General features: G+C 47.9%; 1 protein-coding gene across 2 annotated transcripts; it reads left to right on the forward strand.

Moving 5' to 3' along the window:
• Positions 1-249: 249 nt before the first annotated feature.
• Positions 250-9,053, forward strand: C1QTNF6 (C1q and TNF related 6). 2 transcript variants are annotated; one of them, XM_048951353.1, is made up of 4 exons: positions 252-507; positions 3,430-3,625; positions 4,351-4,588; positions 5,727-9,053. In XM_048951353.1, the coding sequence occupies exons 3-4, from the start codon at positions 4,357-4,359 to the stop codon at positions 6,272-6,274; spliced, it is 780 nt and encodes a 259-aa protein (XP_048807310.1). In that variant the 5' UTR covers positions 252-507; positions 3,430-3,625; positions 4,351-4,356; the 3' UTR covers positions 6,275-9,053. The 2 variants fall into 2 exon arrangements, with proteins under 2 accessions (XP_048807317.1, XP_048807310.1); XM_048951360.1 differs by lacking the exon at positions 3,430-3,625 and having other exon boundaries at positions 250-507.
• Positions 9,054-19,139: the final 10,086 nt, after the last annotated feature.

Genomic DNA, 19,139 nt, shown 5'->3' on the forward strand with positions numbered 1-19,139 from the left:
ATAATGGAGGAAGAGTCAGCACAATGTTTCTTTCTGGGATCAATACGAGGGCCACCACCAGAGTTGAGCAGTGATGGAGAGGAGCTGAGCACAGAGCCACACTGCTCACTGGTCCCGTGCTCTTGGAGCATGTGCTCTCCCTTCCTAAGGGCAGCAGAGGCAGTAGCCAGGAGCAGGAACTTTGCTTCCAGAAAGGATCAGCTGTTTTGCTGAGCAAAGCGTGAGGCGGGTGGAAGGAAGGAGGGAGGGAGTGCGAGCCAAGGCTGACACGGGGCAGCGTGGGGGGGAGGCACTCACCAAGGCCTCCGAGGCAGGATGGAAAGGACGATAATTACATAAGAGCACTTGGCGAGCATCTGGCTGGAGTCAGCTGGGCCCCGCCAGCTCTCCCTCCCTCCCTCCTTCCATCCTTCCCTCCCTCGCTCCCTTCCTCCCTGCACTGCTAACCAGGAGCAGCTGAGGATACACCAAACCCAACGCGGGACTCCTCTGCGGAGGGGCACGGAGGTAAGAGCTGTTCTGCTTCCCCTTCCTGCTTGTGCTGCTCTAGGGGAGCAGGGGAAGAGAGATGGGGAAGGGGAAAACTGCCCTTCTCCAGGGGAAGCAGCCTAGAAGGAGAATAGAAGGGGCTGCTCCTCTGCCTCTTGATGCTGACAATGCCTTTTCTCCAGAGGGTTGACAGATGGAAGAGATGCACGGTAGTGTTTGTGGGTAGATGTGTGCATGGGCAGCAGGGCAGGGGGTCCATGTGCAGGAGGAGCTGAGCTGTACACAGGGGGTGGGAAGGGGAGTAAACAGCAAGGAGCTTCCTTCCTTCGGTGCTTGTGGCAGATAGGGTTAATAGGATGTGGGGAGTGGCTGAGGGAGGGCCAGGCTTACCCCCTGCCCCGTCCTTTGTGGAGAAGGTCGCAGGAGAAGGGAGGAAATGCAGGAGGAGGAAGCAGCTGCTTTTGAGCAAGGGTTGCTGTTGTCCAATCTGGCCAGAGCTTCCCTGGGCTGCCTCCAAGGCAGTGTGTGAGGAGAGAGCTGGAGGACAGCTGAGCACACACACATGGTGCCTGCAGGTTGGGCTACGCTCAGCAGTGTGCCTGGCATGTGGACAGAGGAGAGTGCTCTCAAAACCCATACGCTGGAGCACTTGGCCACACAAGCCAGAACCTCTTGGAAAAGTGTCTGCACCAGCAAAACAGTGGTGGTGCAGCCCACTGCTTTCAGAGAGAAGTGCAATATCGCCCCGACAAAGGTGTTTTTATTGGCATTAACTGCTGCCTAGTAGGGTGATACTACCAGAGCAAGTCTTGGAATCAGAATTGAGTTCTAAGGGATCTTTAAAGGTCATCTAGTCCAATTCCCCTGCAATGAATAGGAATACCCACAGCTTGATCAGGGTGTTCAGAGCCCCTCCAGCCTGACCTCGGATGTCTTCAAGGATGGGACATCCATCACCTCTCTGGCCAACCTGTCCCAGTGCTTCACTACCCCTTACTGTAAACAACTTCTTCCTTATACACAATCTAAATTTTATCTCTTTTAGTACAAAACCATTTCCCCTTGTCTTTGTTTGCTGGCTCCTTGAGTGTCTCAGTTCAGTTCTGGAAAGACAGTAGGTACAAAGTCCTGTTCACAGACAAGAACATGGCAGGAGCCTTTCCAACAGGGTGCTCAGGTAGGAACTAGATGATCTTTAAGGTCTCTTCCAACCCAAGCCATTCTATAATTCTGTGATTCTCCATGAAGAACATCTGCTAGTTTGAGAGCAAATCAATGTGCAGATGGAGAGGTGGGAGGGAAATGGGGGCAAACACCTTCCTTCTGCCTGCTCTGTTGGAAAGGCAGAGATAAGGCAGAGGTGAAGCAGGGAGCTGCAAAAAGGGGGAGTGTCATTTCCAAGTCATGCTTGGAAATGAGGCAGGCGGGGAAATCTGAGAGAGAGGGGAGTGACTCCATCCTGGGAGCTCATGAACAGGGCAGTGAGTGCCGTGGGGCTCCTCTGGTCATGGATGGACGTTTGTTTGCTCTGTGCTCATTAAGTTGCAGGCTGACAGACAGCCCAAGAGTATCTCCAGCCCTCCCAGCCCGATCCTTCCCATCCCCCCAGTTCACAGCACATATTTTCCCAGACTTTTCCGTTTGCTCCTCCAATGGTGCTGGGGTCCTGCCAAGCGCCAGCCACTCTCTGGGAAGCGAGGGCCTCCCATTCCCAAACCGCATAACTGGGAGAAGTAAAACAAAACCAAAAACAAATATCCAAGAACATGTAGACACGCACAAAACCCTTTTCCCTGCAGAAATGTGGGAGTTTTCTCCAGATTCCCTTGGCAAATGTACAGTGCTGACTTGCCACTGTAGGGCCCCTGCAGAAAGGATTACTGCCCATCCTTCCTCCTGCCACATATATGCACTCTTATAGGGTATAAAATCTTAAATCCACCTTTGCCACAGCATAGGAACCCTAAAGTCTTCCTCCCTCCAAACTCCCAGTGCAGCCACACAGCTCTCACCCAAAGGGCACAAGGAGATCACTTGGCACCAGGCTGGGGCAGAGACCACTACCATGATTTGCTGCAGAGCCTCAGCTTTGGCAAGCAGCAACAGAGCTGAGCTTGGCGCCAGAACACCCCTGCCACGCAAACCTCTCTGCCCAGGATGTGACCTTTCTGTGACACGTGCCCAAGTGTGAGACTTGGGGCTCTGCCTCGGGAAGGATGACCAGAGAGGAAAAAAGACGGTGCCTCTCCCAGTTGGCAAATGAGCCTGCTAGAAAAAGCATGACTGGGGTGAGAAACTGCAGTGATGCACAAAGAGGAACCATGCAGAAAAGAATGAAAGATGAAGTTTGGGAGAAAGCGTGGGCTGTCAGGTAAAAGGTTGAGGAGGGCTAACATAGAGGTTCGGCAGACAGGGAAGAATCCTGCACCATCGCACCCCAAGATGCTTGGTGTGAGATGCTCCCCTTCTGCCTTACCCACCCTTTTCAGAGAGTGCAATCCATTCCAGACGACAAAAGGCAGGGGAGGAAAAAAAGGGAAACGAACCACCTAGGAAAGGGTTAAGAGGCACTGCTACCCAAGTCAGTCTGCAATGTGCCCAAAGCCAGGGAGGGAAAAGGAGGGGGAGGAGAGGGGAGGGAGCAGGTCCAATCCCAGACCATGCACCCTGCCAGCACTCAAAAGCCACTGCCAAGCGCAGGCTCTTAAAGCCATGGGTCCCGAGGCTGGCTTTACAGGCAGAGGGCAGCCAGCAAGCAGGGGGGCTGGAGAGCACAGCAGGAAGGCTTCGGCACCCAGGGTGAGCTGCACTGGGGTGTGGGCAGAAGCAGGGTGGGCAGCAGCTGAGTGGGGAGTGTCTGAGCATGCTTGCATGTCTGTCTTTTGCATACACACTTGTCTGAAAGCTGCCTGCTCTGCTCTGCTTGCTCTCTCTCTCCAGTGCAGCAACTCTACTCCAGACCTTTTGCAAGAGTCAGTCATCCCTTCAGGTGAGGTGCTGGGGTTTTGCTCTCCTCCTGTGACAGAAGGGAAGCGAGGAGCTGAGACGCTACTGAGCACTGGGACAGGAATTGGAAGATCTCTGGAAAGCGCTTCCCAGAGAGGTGGTGGATGCCCTGTCCCTGTAGGCATTCAAGGTCAGTCTGGAGAGACTCTGAGCACCTTTATCTGCTTGTAGGTGTCCCTGTTTATTGCAGGGGAGTTGGATCAGATGACTTTTAAGGGTTCCTTCCAACTCAAATAATTCTATGATTCTGTGGTGGGGGGCCAAGGAACACAGTGGGATGAGATATGGTGTTAGAGAAAAGAGTCTGGAGTGAAGTCTCTCTGCAGGGAGACATGGGTCTGACTCCTGCTGGGATATTGACTTAACTTTGTGAATAGCTGACAGCTACTGACTGGAGATCTGGACAAGTTTTTCACAGCTGTCCTCACAGATTCAGCATCCTATTGGAGTGTGCTTTTGCTGAAGGAGCTGTGTGGTTTTCTGCACCTTCTTTCTCTATCCCGGCCTGGCAGCTTTGAGTGGCTCCAGTGGTTTGCCAGCTGGGATGAGTGGCTCCAGTGGTTTGCCTAGTGACAGGCTTTGAGGCTCAAGCCTTCCATCAGGGCTAGCAGCCAATCTTTGTTGGTCTGGGCTGAAGGGTGTGGGGCATCCTCCTGGGGCCATGTGCTTGCTACACAAATTGCAGCCTTGAGTCTCCAGAGACACCAAGCATGTATCTCCCTCACAGGACAGTGCAATTCTGTCCCATCACTGGCTCCAGCTGCCAAGATTTATTGTTTCTTGGTGATCTCTGCTCTGTCCCCCATGTCCTTCCCTTCTTATGCTTAACTCTGGCACTTTTTCATATCTTCCCAGGTCACCATGGACATAATTTACCTACGCACACCCCTGGCCTTCCTCCTTCTTCCTCTTGTTGTGCTTGGGGCACCCACTGATGAACACCAGCTCACAGAACCTGCCCCTGGTGCTTGCAGGCGCTGCTGTGACCCACCAGACTCTTCTGCAGATGCCCCACCACCGACTTCAAGCCACCACCATCTGCCCTACCCAATGCCAGAGATCCGTCCCTATATCAATATCACTATACTGAAGGGTGAGTGCTCATATTGGCCCCAAAGTGCCAAGACCAGTTAACCTAGCACACATGGGGAAACAAAGCTTAAATCTGGGAGGCTAGAAATTCTGCTGGAGGCTGCTCTGACCTTCACTTTCTCTATACACAAAAAGTGAGTTCTGGTGCTCTTCTCGATGTTTTTATGTCTGCCCAAACCTGTGACAAGCAACACACCAACACCACTTTGGAAGGAGGAACACTTTACCAACAGGGTAAAGCTGCAGTATTACAGAGGATGCCCAAATTATATTGATATTGTCAAAGTACCAGCCCTCTAACCTACACTGCATCACTCATAAAGTTCAGCTTGGATCTTTTCCCACTGACACTGAGTTTGGACACTGTCTCTTCAACCTCACTCCTTCTTCCTCTCTAGTCCTATTCTCCTACATATGCTAGCACTTCTCCACAGTCATCTTGTATGCAGTCATCTTGTATGCCCAAACCAGTGACAGCAGCATCATGAGCCAGATGCTGCAGAGCCAGAGCCTCATGCTGGATCTTCAGGAAAATGATGAGGTCTGGGTGAGGCTCTACAAGCGGGAGCAGGAGAATGCCATTTATAGTGATAATGTTGATGTGTACATCACCTTCAGCAGGTATCTGGTCAAGCCAAGCCTTGACTAATTGTCTCTCCTCCCTTCCAAAGCCTCTCTGGCCTTCTTCCTCTCTCTTTTTATTGCCTACAACCACTTTTCCAGCCTGTAGCAAGAGCAGTATGTAGATAACTGGGTCCTGGAAGATGTTTGTAGGAGGGCAGAGACTGTGGTGCGGGTAAGGGAGTGTGGAGGATGAAGAAGAGGCCAAGAGCAGTACTTTGCACTGCTGTTCTCCATCTTGCTCTGGAGTCTCCTAGAAGTAGACCCTAGTGCTTCCAGCAAAGCCATACCAGGCAATGAACAAAAGGTTAGAAAGAAAAAAGACCCCAGTCACATCCATAGCTCTGTTGGCTCCTTTTCCATAAAGCTCAATATTGTGACCATCAAAGAGTGTTCCTTCTTCTGTGATTCCTCAGTCTTTTAGCAATCCTCTGTCTCCTCACTGGGTTTTCTCACCACTTCTTACATCTCTCCCTCTGATATCACACAGGGATTGTGTTCTCTGCTTCATCTTGTAGGAGAGAAAGGAGATCGAGGAGAGCCTGGGATGCCAGGGAAGTGGGGCAAAGAAGGGCCACGTGGAGAGCGGGGTGCCCAGGGCCAGAAAGGGAGCAAAGGACAGATGGGCACAGCAGGTGATCCCTGCAAGCACCAGTATGCTGCATTCTCTGTTGGCCGCAGGAAAGCACTGCACAGCAGCGAGGGCTTCCAGGTCTTGATCTTTGACACCGTCTTTGTCAACCTCTACAGTCACTTTGACATGTTCAATGGCAAGTTCTACTGCTCTGTAGCTGGCCTTTACTATTTCAGCCTCAACGTCCACACCTGGAACTTCAAGGAGACCTACATGCACATCATGCGCAACGAAGAAGAGACAGTCATCTTGTATGCCCAGCCAAGTGACCGCAGCATCATGCAGAGCCAGAGCCTCATGCTGGATCTTCAGGAAAATGATGAGATCTGGGTGAGGCTCTACAAGCGGGAGCGAGAGAATGCCATTTACAGTGATGATGTTGATGTGTACATCACCTTCAGTGGGTATCTGGTCAAGCCAAGCCTTGACTAATTGTCTCTTCTCCCTTCCAAAGCCTCTCTGGCCTTCTTCCTCTCTCTCTCTCTCTCTTTTATTGCCCGTAACCACTGCAAATCTCTTAGAAATGGGCCTGTGAAGTCTCAGGCATTGAGTGTGAAACTTGCTGCTCTTATTCCCACCTCACGCTCTCTAGCAGCCAGGCCTATAGCTGTGCATTTACAGCATGACACTATCATCTCTCATACCTCACCTCATGACCTAGCTTAAGTGATTGGCTTGTTCTAAATCCATGAGCAGGATGTGGCTGGCTTGTAGGGTCCTAAAGTGGGAGGAAAACTAAGATGTTGTTCCTGGAGATGTGTCCTTCCTTGAGATTTCCTACACAAAGGACTCCCATAGAAAGGTCTGGAAATTCCTTGTTGCCCAGGTGCATGCTGGCTTCTTTCTGTCCCTGCAACGTGGCCCTAATGCCAGCACTCACACCTGTAGCTTTGAGAGTGGACTGGGGTCTACTGGCCTTCTTTAGAACAGAGTAAGAGGTAGGAGTGGTGGGAGATGATACTGTCTTTCCAAAAAAAGGTCTGTTGGCCTTTCTGTTATGTCATTGACTTTCCATAGACACCATTGTGGTGTCTATGGATCCTGTGGTCCTTCCCCAAGCTGGCTGTAAAATTGTGGCATAGGGGGACAGTCCTCCACTGTGCCAGCTCTAGCTCTTCTGGGAGGTACCAGGCTGGACATTCAGCCAGATAATTCAGAGATATCTGCTGTTGAATGAGTAGAACCCACCACTCTGTTCCCATTAAACCACAAGCACAGGATGAGAGATAACCCTATAAACCATTCTCCCAAACCTGCTGGGGTGCCACTTGGTCTCAGTTCCCCAGCTGTGGGAAGCCAGCCCAGAAAGGGCTTTCCCTTTCCCAAGTGCATTTTGGTGAACTCGATTCTGCTCACTTCTGTGACAGAGATGCACCTTGGTACCAATGGCATGGCCCTGGCTCCTGCATGCTATTATGTCATTCTTCCTGAAGGTGGTTCTCTCACATTGGTGTTGAGAGACTGCTGTTTCACAACATGAGCTCTAGGGAGCTGTAGGTTGAAAGGCCAATTGCAGTTAAACCACAGTTTCCAGCCCTGGATGAGTTGGCATCTCTTTGCTCGTGTGATGGAAAAAAACTAGAGGCAAAACAGCGGTGTGAAAGGAAGCAAGACTTAAGCAACTCGACCCATATTAAAAGCATGTGTTGTGTGCCTTTTTCTGGCAATCTCATTAGAGCAACTGAGAAAAACGTATGACTAAAACAAATCCTTGCTCTCCTTGTCAGGTCAGAGATGTTGCAGTGGGAAACGATGCCAGTGGTAGGATATTAGGGTACCATTTATACTGGCTTCACACTGGCCTCATTCACATCCCTCTGGGGATGTGAGGCTGACTCAGCACTTTGGGAAAATCACTTCCATGTGTTGTGATGCTGCCACAAACAGCAGAGCCAAGAGTTGTTTCTTTTTTGAGTCTCAGGACAAGCAGGAAAAACTGTATTTCTCTGCTGCCCATCATTGATAATGAAGTCTTCTGACTTATGTTTCCGCAGTCTCATGGTTAGCCATGTCTATAGTACTGGGACTATGAGAGAGCTCCATTGGAGATACAAATCAAATTATTATATTAGGACTTGATCAGGTACACTCAGCCCAGGATGGCAAAGGTGCAGGAACACAGGTTAACTATTGAAAATGCTTGAGAGAATTGCAGGACATTTTCTCTCTTGCCCTGCTTACTTACCCTCCCTGTTCTCCTAAGGAAGCTGTGCAGACTGGAATGAATTTCAGGCACTTTCTGGCCCCTGATCCTCTTCGCCGTTGTCACTAATGCAAGGTGTATTAAAAAAAGGTTTCGCCGAGGTGAAGCTTTTCCAGGGAACCACATGATGACAAGATCATGGGAATGGAAGGAAACTGGGCTTCTTCCTCTCCCTTAGTAGGAGAAGTGTATGGAACTGCTCAGAGACAGGATTACAGGCAGCAGAAAGGAAGAAGCATGCTGAAAGTGATGCTCAGGTCTGAATCCCTTTCCGTCTTCCTAAGCCACAGGCTGCAAACCCGGGTATTGTGTATTTACAGTGTATAGTGCCCCATGTCTTCCTGAAGAGAAGCAAGCACTGAATAACACTGAATATCTCCAAAAACAAGCTTCTATTTTCCTCCTTTTCTGATTGTTTGTTTTTTTAATTCCAGTGGTAGATCTCATGTGTTACTCAAGAGCATCCAGATGGTGCTTGATGCATGTGGTAGAGGAAGACAGGTGGGCCAAAGGATATGTTTAACAGGCTTCTTGGTGCTAAACAAGATGGCAATCCCTTGGTGCTAAATAAGTTTTCAGTTTTGGTTGCTTTCTGGAAGGTATAATAGGCTGAGTTGTAAAGTACTGTGGAATTAATGGTGCTTTATGTTACAGAAACAAACTCTGAGAACCTTTGTGTGTGTATATATATATATATATATATATAATTTCATTGATATTAAACTTTTTTTCCTTGGTTGTTTTGCACTTAGATCTGTTTTTTTCTTCCCTGTCTATCCATTCTACCTCCAATTATAGCTAAACAGTGCAATAAAAAAGATATTGTTCTGAAAGAAACAGATACAAAGTCTAATTCAGCTGTGAAACTTCCTTAGGAAATCCTTGGCAATCCCTTTCTGTTTCCTTAAAGACAGTTGCTTTCACAGACACTTTCAGTTATGACAGCTCTCTTCTCTCTCCTGGGATAGGTTTAAGCAAATTCAGGGCAGAATGCTTTGAAAATAACCCAAGAAAAGGATTAGAAAAGAATTAGGATTAATCTTCAAGCACTTAACTAATTCTACTGAGAAAGGCTGGACCAAGGCTGGACTTTTCCAGAGGGGATCGCCTTCTTTGTCTTGTTTCAATTTTGGTACATCCTTCCATCAGGCGTATAGTAAGCATGATAAGAGTGTGTTCTCTCTGTGGTGTCTGTTTTCTCTGCCAAGAGGTAAAAGCCAGGATGTGCAGGCAATGGGGACATTAAACTTTTGACTAGACATCTGTACGTTTAACAATGAGGCTCCAGATTCAATCTGGACACCTATTTTGGAAGACCTGAGCCTAACACAAAGATTCAGATCAGAGGTGAAAAGACAAGTGACAATTGCACATAAGCTTGGGGAAAACGTTGAAATTGAAGGTTAATGGGTGGGAAGATTTGGAGTTTTGAATGGAAGATCTAGGAGGGATAGAGTCCCAGGGAGGGAGATGACTCTTATAGGAGGTCTCAGTACAGGTAGAAGAGGTAAAATAGTCCTTGGGGTTTGAACTGGTTGGACAAACACTCCTGATTAGGTAGAGAAATAGGCAAGAAAACAAGAGCAGATGCCCATATAGGAGTTTCTGTTTTGAGATTCATTCATCTTCAAATAGCTTCTGCTGTGGTTTGACATGTACCAGATGCTCCATTTGGCAAGGGGTGGAAAACATAACCATATGCCTTACAGGTCTCTTTGGTCCTGTGTCAGGCCTAGAGTTTGGGCTGTGTGTATGCTAGTGAACGTGACACTTTGTCAGACCCGAGACAGACTTTTTTTCATCGTTTCTTATTTACTTCTGAGAAATGTATCCTCAGGAAATGCCAGGGTTGTGCTTGTGCGTGCTCCTGGCCCCTTGAGGTAAGATGCTGGTAGATTGGAGGTGCTTCTGTCACACTTGAAAATACGTGGATCAAGGGAGGAGGGGAAATGTGCAGTCAAACCTTTCAGAAAAGCTTTCTGCGATTCAGTCCTTCAGCCTGTCCACTTGGAGAGAAGAATGCTGTCTGAACAATCTGTTCAGCTCAATTCTTCAAGGCTATGATAGGTGCACCACTGGCAGAGTCTAAGGCCCATGCCACCCATGGTTTGACTGGGGAGCTGACATAGGTGAGACTTCAGCTCAAGCAATCTGGACCCTGCAGTACTGTAGGGAGAACAGTTCTAAAGTTGGAGACATCTCTGTATCAGTGGATACAGTCATGCCCTGAAGGGTAGAAGACCTCCAGTCGTGCCATTCACCCCCAGTGCTGTGTTTTCCATGCAGAGTAGCTGCTTTGCAACATGTGAGCCATGTGATGGCCAGCACCTCTCTCTTAGGTGAAGCAAGAAGCATGTTATGAGGTGGGAACCTCTCTTCTCTCCTGAAGGAGAGAATTCCAAGCCCTGTTGCAAAGAGCTCCATTGCTTTGTTTCTTGTTTCTGCAAAGTATAGAATTGAATTGTACAATCACAGAATGGCTTGGTTTGGAGGGAACCTTTAAAGATTGTGTAGTTCCAACAGACATCTTCCCAGATGATGTTTGATCAAGTTTCTAAACTTCCCAACCCACCTGTTCCCTTGGGAAGGAGCATCCACGACTTCTCTGGGCAACCTGTCCTGCTATCTAACGACACTCATATTAAAAAATCTCTTCTGTATTTCAGGCTTGAGATGTGAGCCCATGAAATCTTATGAAGGTATCTTCCACGAAGTTGGCCCTTTAAACTGGTTTCCTGTGGGTTTGTGGTCTTGAAGGTATGAAGGGGGAGGATAGAGGAGAGAGGAGGTAAAGGGCAGGAGATGGTTCTGTCACAGAGAGAGGAAGTGCATGTCAAAGAATGCTCAGGAGAATGCAATCATTTCTTGTTCTGTGGTAACTGTGGGAAAAGGTAAGAGAGGACCAGGGCAAGAAAAGGGGAATGAAAGGCCAAAAGGGTGGAATAGAGTTAGTACTTGAGTGGGAGGCCCAGAAGGAGTCCATCAGCTCTGCAGCAGAAGCCCGCATGGACACAAGTGTGAGTGCTTGCACCCCAAGCACCATGGGAGAGTCATGGGGAAAGTCTCAAGCATCCCCTTGAGCCTCAGCTTAGCTTCCAGCTGCAGCGCAGGATCTGCCGCATACTGGGGATTTCTGTACCACTTTGGAGGCTCTCTAACATAGCTCCAGCCTGCTCTCATTCCCAAACCAGCCAGATAACCAGCTTCATTCACACCTCAGTCTTGTGGGCGAGTTTTCCACAATGGTTAAACGGGCGTTCGCTGGGCCAAGCAAGGCTTCAGAGGCCATCTCAGAGCTGTGCTCTGTTGTCACACCCACACATGTGTACACACACACATACCAACCCCATATGGACATCTCTTGCCTTCCTGCCAACGGAAACCATTGCCCTTTGCAAGCCCAGCTCACTTTGAAGATGCTATCAGAAGGTGGGTAGAGAGGGGCTGAGGAACCAGGCTCCTCTGTACAAGTACCGCTCCCATTGATGCATGTCTCCTCCACTCCCACAAGACTCTGCGATCTCTCTCTTCAGTTATACATACCACTGTGAGGAACAGGCAGAAGGTCCCACTCAAAGGCTTCTGACCATTTCTTAACCCACAGACCAGTTCAACCTCTTGAGTTTGTGTCATCCAATTCACAAATGACCAGGGAACTATTGCAGAATCTCATGCCTTTTCGTATGCATTTTCACAGCGGCTAAGATGGGAGGGAGCAGGATGGAGAGCAGATAGGTCCAAAAATTTAAGGGGCAGTGGGCTGCCCATCTGCATGCAAGGCTGGAAACCCAGCACTGGATGAGCGGTGTTGGCTTTTGATTCATGCTAACCTACTTGCAGCCATGCCTACAAGAAGCAAGGCTTGTCTGCATCAACCTCAAAGCTGTTAATATGCCTCAACGACCACAGAACCCAGAAAACATAAGCATGGTCTAAACCTCACAGGTTGCCACTGAGGACTGTTGCAATTCTTCAAAGAAGCCAGGGGTGGGAAACACCCATCAAAATAGAAGGAGGGCAGCAGGTCTCTTGCCTCACTGAAGCTCATCACACAGGCACAATTTTCACTAACCTGGTTCCCTGCTCTAAAGCCCTGAACACACTCTGGGTGTTTCACAGAATAATGTCCTAGGGCAAGACTTGGGCCAAGCACCTTCAAAGGATGGGGTCTCTCTGTTCTTCTGCCCTTTTCCAGCCTTCTTTACACATGGTCCAACGTGGTGATGTGAGGGAAAAGAGAATCATTGAGTCATAAAATCATTAAGTTTGGAAAGACCACTAAGATCATCTTGTGCAACTGTCAGCCCATCCCCACCGTGACCACTAGCCACGTGCCTCAGTGCCACATCCACATGGTTTTTGAAAGAAGGAGCAAAGGAACCTTTGGGTGTAGCTATAAAAATGGGTAAACGTTTCATGGGATGCCTGAGGCTCACTACCTGAGGCTCACACATGCTTTTGTTGGCTCATGGCACCCTCCCATTCACTTTCCACCCTGACACACACACACTTTTTTTTCCATGTGTCCTTGATTCTTCTTGTGAAGCAGTGGAATGGAGCAGATCACTAGAAAGGATGGAAGCCCAGCCTTGCATGTGCAGACACAGGCAGTAACAAGCATATCTTTTGGGTTATGGACCCACACACCACTCCACACATGGTCCAAAACACTCCCCAAATCCTCTCCACATGCTGACTCCTGCTTCTTTTCATTTGGGGTTGGAACTAAATGACCTCCTCTGAAAGTCCCTTCCAACCGAAGCCATTCTATGATTCTGTGATCTACTCTGTTGGTGGCACTGTTTGAGCTTCTAGAATACTTTATGTAGACTTTTGCAATTGCACCACATTTTCAAGGTTATTCCCCTTTTTTTTTTGTTTTTTATATTTCCATTTGTTCATGTACTTCAGTCTGAAGCACTCCCCTGACCCCAGGACAGCTTGCTTCTCCTCCCCCATCCATAATGCAGCCAACAGGGGCAGAACCACTGTGCTTACACTGCAATGGTCTGCAGCAGGCAGCGACTGCGGTGTGCTGGGTCAGTGGTGGGATGGGCGACGTGAACTCGAAGGAAATGAAGAGATGATCACTGCAATGCCCTCTTTTTGCTTTAGGGTGTTTTTTTTTTTCCACTTTCCTCCCCCTCTCTAAGCTCCCGTGCCTGCTTTAATCACCATTGCGGAGCGCTGTGCAGAGAGATGGCTGAGTACAAAGTGCAGGGGAAGCAGTGGGAGGGTCAGGTGAGGACTGAGAAGGGCTAGAGGAAAAGGTCAGTGACGCAAACCCAGCGCAATGGCTCTCCTTCAGCTGAGCTGCTCTGCCTTTTGTCCGCGGTGCGCTATTTCTTCTCGGCAACAATTCACACATCTGGGGACCACAGCTCCTTCCACCACCCACGCTCTTCCTCCCCCCTCATGGGGGCTGAGGCAAGGGAGGGGGAAGGAGGAGAGCTGCTGCATGGGGCTGCCAGCATCGTTTCCAAGACGGAAGGGGAATAAAAGCCTCAGAGCAGTCCTTCTCCACAGCCAGCTTCCCTCCAGGCACTGAGAACCTGCTTCTTGCAAAGAAAGAAAGTGGGGTACTTGCTGATGGTTGGTCAGATAACTACATTGGCACTCCTGTCCTTGAAACATAGAAGCTATGGTGCACATTTCCTTTAGAATTCAGGTCTCACCTGTGGCTGAGGGATGGGATCCTGGTGACTGTGGACACATGCTGTCCTTGGGCTGTTTCCAGGGTAAGCATTCAAGTAGAGCCAAGCACTCGATCCCCTCTGTGTTTCTCCTGTTGGCTGCAGCTGTGTACGTGCATTTGTCGGTGTGAGTGTGTGCACAGGTGCAGGTAATGGGCATTCCCCTCAAGGCCTTTTCCCCAGCCTGTTCCCAGCCATGCAGCACAGCACCCTACCCAAAGCAGGCTTCCCAGCCCAGTGCTGGCTGCAACAGCCGTCACTGCTCTTTTGAGCCGAAGAGAGCAGGAGAGTGAAACTATTAACTGCTTCAGTGTTCTGTGTACTTCTCTGCTTCTTTTGCATGACGTGTTGGAACAAAGTTCTAAAGAGCCTTTCCCTTGTGTCCGTGCGTACCATTCTCAGCAACCAGAATTGGAGGGAAGAGGCATCCTGCTCTTATCCTCCTCTCAAGGAACCAATCTCCATTTTATCTGAGATCTTCACATCCCATTTACAAATACAGGCACAAATATAGTCAATGGGGTAACAAATCCTTGGACTAGATGACCCTTGTGGTCTTTTCAACCTTAATGATTCTATAATTCTGTGATTCTACAATACTATCTCACATGCAAAACCTTCAGGCTTCTCAGAGGCCACAGAGGGGAAAAAATAGCAATTTTCACATTGCTTCTTTTTTTTTCTTTTTTTTTTTTCGCTCCAAGTGATGATCTTGAAATGTTCACCAAGATTAGGTCAGTTGTCTCAGCATCAAGAAGAAAGCATCAACTTTTTACATGGTGTAATAGTGGTAGGACAAGGGGTAATTGCTTTGAACTAAAAGAAAGGAGATTTAGGTTAGATGTTAGGAAGAAATTCTCTACTCAGAGGGCAGTGAGGCACTGGCACAGCTGCCCAGAGAAGCTGTGGTGCCCCATCCCTGGAGGCTCAAGGCCAGGTTGGATGGGGCCCTGGGCAGCCTGAGCTGGTGGGGGCAGCCCTGCCCATGGCGAAGAGTTGGAACTGGACAGTCTTCGTGGGCTCTCCCAACCCAAGCCATTCTATGATTCCGTGAAGACATTTCTAAGCCAGCATCCCCAGCTAGAAAATAATAGATTCTTAGTTCACCTTGTGAACTAAGTGTCACCTTAGTGTCACCTTGTCTTGTCAAGCTGCAGAGGTGCTCTGCTAGAGATGGTTTACTTCAGCCTCTCTGGGAGGAAAAGTCTGGATAAGCATGGCATCATCAAACTTATTTGAAAATAAAATAAACAATATAATTAATCCCCTTCTAACCACTTTGCAAGAGAGAGATGAAGAAAACAGAAATTCCATAGAGAAGGAAGGGAAATGAGAGGAAGCCCTGCTTATCTGAGCACCTCAGAGTTTATTCCCAAGAATCTCCTTGCAGCATCATATATTGCCCTCAAGCAATTTTGAATGTAAAATAAATCTCTGAATTTTTCTCAATTTATTATGTCTGGAAGCCATTATTTCTTCCTATTAGGCTTGCACACAAAGGCTTCCAACTTTAAATAGAGAGAGACGTAACACCTTGACAAGCTACAAAACAAAACAGGGCTTTGCATTTCCAAGCCTGTTCAACTAACAAGGTAATAATCTACCTCAAGACCAATAGCAGTCTTTGGTGCTGGATAGTAAATTGGCCAATGGAACACTTGCTAATTGTGCTTAGGTACAGATTTGGTATAACTCTGGTCTCTAAATTTGGCATTACACACCTCTAGATCATATAACTTGAGCAGATATCCTGGATGTCCTTCAGTACAGGTCTATAAGCAAGTTCACAAGGTGCTTCAGCCTTGCATCTTCAGCTTTTAATGCCAGGATGACTTTCAGGAACTATAAGTATATAGTGTCGCTTCAGACCTGGTCAACGAACACCTGTTTGTCGTGCAGGATCTAGCCTCTGTCCTGAGAATCTCAGTTCTTGAAGAAGTTGGGAAACATCCTTCAGACCCCTTTTTATGCTAAGGAAACAGAGAGAGGATGTGAGAGCTGTATAAATATGTCAGGAGTCCCATAAGTATGTCACCTTCCTTCCGCTTCACACTGATAAGCTTTCCATCGCAGGTGTCCCAGGCTAAGAACATCCACAGATGCAGATACTACAGTTTAGCAGCCATTTGTCACATTGCCTCAAACACATGCTCTCCTCCCCACAGTATGTCCATGTGCTCAGAGAAGGGCATAGGTACTGGCATTCTTTCAGGTCACTGAGCCCACGGGTATTTTGTAGAATCACAGAATCACAGAAGGTTGGAAAAGACCTCTAAGATCATCTAGTCTAGCCATTCACCTACTTCCAATATTGACCACTAAACCATGTCCCCAAGAGCCATGAGACAGAGCATCTCATGACTGCTCCATGTTCATGTTCATGCAGATGAGTTTATGACCAACCAGGCTAACAGTGAAACTGCTTGAAAGTAGTATGCTTCCCCTCCCATTCTTGTTTCTCTTCTCTGGGCCTGTGACCATCACCAGCAGGGAGGGAAAGTGAACACTTCCTCCCACCTACAGCCTCAGACTTGCTGCACGTGAGAGCATCTGCAAATAACTCAGCTTCGTACTACTTTTATCCATGTTCTTCCACAGCCTGCAGGACTAGAGAATTTCTGTTCTTGAACACTGTGTATTTCTTTCTATATCTGATGCCTTCTGCTATTATCAGGCAGATCTATCGGGTTGCTCTCTGTGGGACAAAAGCTGGACAAAAGTACGTGATCCCAGAACTTATATTCCATCATTTAAGTGCTACTCCTCTTAAACACCGTTATGTCAATTAACCTGGGGGCAGTGTCTAGTCTATAACAAAAGTGTCACTAGGGATGTCAGACTGGGGGAACAAAAAGTTTGATGCTTTAATGCCACACCAAGGTTGCCACTTTGGTACAAAGCAGAGCCTCTTGCATCCTGGTAATGTTAACAAATTTGATAAAAAGATCACTGGTACAATAAACAGCGGCTCCCTGCAGAGCCATTTTAACAGACGTTTTTCGGAGCAGAACCAAAGTTTAAGGGGAAGATAACAGCAGATACAGAGCAATGTTGTAGTTTTGAGAAGCGCTTGTATGTGCAGGGCAGGAAATTCAAAGTAAAGGTTAAGAGAGCATTATTTGGAAAGTACCAGAAATAACTTGAAGAGCGTCTAGAGATCTTCACAATATATCCTAGCCGAAAGCGAGCTTTGGTGGCCATCGGGGCCATCTCTGTCCACATCTCCATGCTTCCTGCTGAGTCTACAACCTTCCCTCCATCAAGTTAAGAAGATCACAGGGACATGACATTGAGATGGATCTACAGAGCCCTCCACCGAGCTTGTCCCTGGTAAGCTGGATGATTTCTAAACCACAAGCAAGGCATCCCAATGAGCTTGGGACCTCAGCCCCAGCTGAGAGCCAGCAAAGGGAAGTGATGTGTCTAGCCTAACCAGCTAACGAGACAATAAATAATGCCATACTTTTGCACTTCACACCTCTTCACTCTCTATTTAGTGAGAGTATTCCCTTCTCCACCCTGAAGAGTCACTCAGCAGACATGCAACTGAAAATGAGAAGTTTCAGCAGCACTGCATTTCTCTTATGAAAGCAGAAGGGAGGCAAAAGATCAACCTGTCCCAGCCTTGAGAGCTGGAAAAAACTGACATTGCTTCTGACACACTGATCTGGCCCAAACAACACCTTTAACCAAACCCTCAACTGTGCACTTTCACCTGCTGCTTTAACTCTGCACAGCTGAGCTTATGGGTGAGCTTGCATGCCTCAGTCACCGTTATAAGGACAGGAAGGCAATCACTAGAACACCTCGCACTTATCGTTGACAGTGTGGTTTGTTTGGCTTTTTTAAATTGCAAATGGCACCATTCCTAAGAACACCAATGTAAAGGAGTTTAAAAGTGCCCAAGTCTCAGTAGTGCAGTGTCCTTAGCAGCCAAGCCTGAAAACTGTGTATCAAATAGAGTCTAGACACAGCCCCTTCTTTCTACTCCATGAAGTTGTTGTTTTAATATATTCACAACGTGTTTCCAACAGATACTGACAGTACTAAGGCAGTCCATGCATTCATGCATGGGTATTTTCTGTTAGATGATCAGTCAGACCATTCTTCCCTCCCCCACAGTTTTGGAAAAAATCAATCAGTTTCTGATTCTTGCACATTAAAACAAAAACAAAATAGCAAGGAAATCAGTGGGATTTTCTTTGCTTGATTAGCCACGCAATAAAACGTGTGCTTTTTGCTCTTTCTTTCCCAAAGTGAAGGAAGGTGAAGATTTCTTTGTCTGAAGGATAAATGAGAAAAATGATGGTAAACATGAATACTGCATTGCAGCTGCAAAGCTGGTGATACCGAGAAGTTAATCACAGAGCACGTCATTGCTTCAGCCAGGACTTCAGCACCAGCGTAGCTGCAGTCATGCTAAGAGCTTCTGGGAAATGCTGTGTCCTGATGATCCATATCAGGAGAATCTTCTGTCTGGATGTGAAAAGCCCTCAAAGCCAGGAGTTTGTTTCAGGAGAAGCCGAGAGCAGGTGCCACACATTGGGCCCGATGGCTGTCTCCAATACCCTGGGGACACGTAGGATCGCAGCCAGTTCTTTGGGAAATGTAGATCTGATCTGAACAGGTTGCTGGTAGCAACTTGTGCAGTCTGCAACAAGGGCAAGCAAGCATACAGCCTATTCTCATTCATGTTCCTCCTCAACAGGGGCTGGCTGGTCTCATTCTCCAGTTTCTCTCTTGCCAGTCTTCAGATTGTCAGCAAGAGCATCCAGATGACACCTCTGAAACCCCTGGACTGTGTCAAGAGCAGGAAAGAGATGTTGTGCTCCAGACCAGTCCATGTGCTTGAAGCTGTGTTGCAGTCTGAACTGAAATGCTCTGCCAGAAATGGCTTTCAGGACCCAGCATTGCAGCCTCCTTCAAAATGCTTCTGCCTATGCCTTCAAATCACTGTTTTGCTCCAACGTTCTCTTTTCTTAAGATCTGATATCTTCTTGAGACCCGCTCTCTGGCTGGACTGCCTGTGACTAAGAACCCATCCTCCTCCCACACCCTTTTTCCACTACCTGAAACCAGCATCCCTTTGTTGTTACAGGAGGCCCCATCCTCCAAGTTTGTTTAGTCCTCAAAAAGGAACTGCCTGCAGACCTGGGATTTGTGATTTTTGGTTGGGAGAATGCGGTGGTGGACATGTGCCTTGGCCTTGAGCTGCTCTAAGAGTGAAGAGTGAAGAGCAGGGAGAATGGTGACCACTGTGTGCGTAAAAGGAGAGTCTCATCTTCCTGCCCCACACCAGTGGCCATCTTTGTACTGTCCAGACCAAACAGGAAATGTGAGGTGTTGTGTTTCAGAGAATTCTATTTGTGTATGGAAAAAGAGAGGTGTGTGGGTTCACATG

Source organism: Lagopus muta, chromosome 1 (assembly GCF_023343835.1).
Source record: "Lagopus muta isolate bLagMut1 chromosome 1, bLagMut1 primary, whole genome shotgun sequence".
In the NCBI taxonomy this organism is placed as follows: Eukaryota; Metazoa; Chordata; class Aves; order Galliformes; family Phasianidae; genus Lagopus; species Lagopus muta.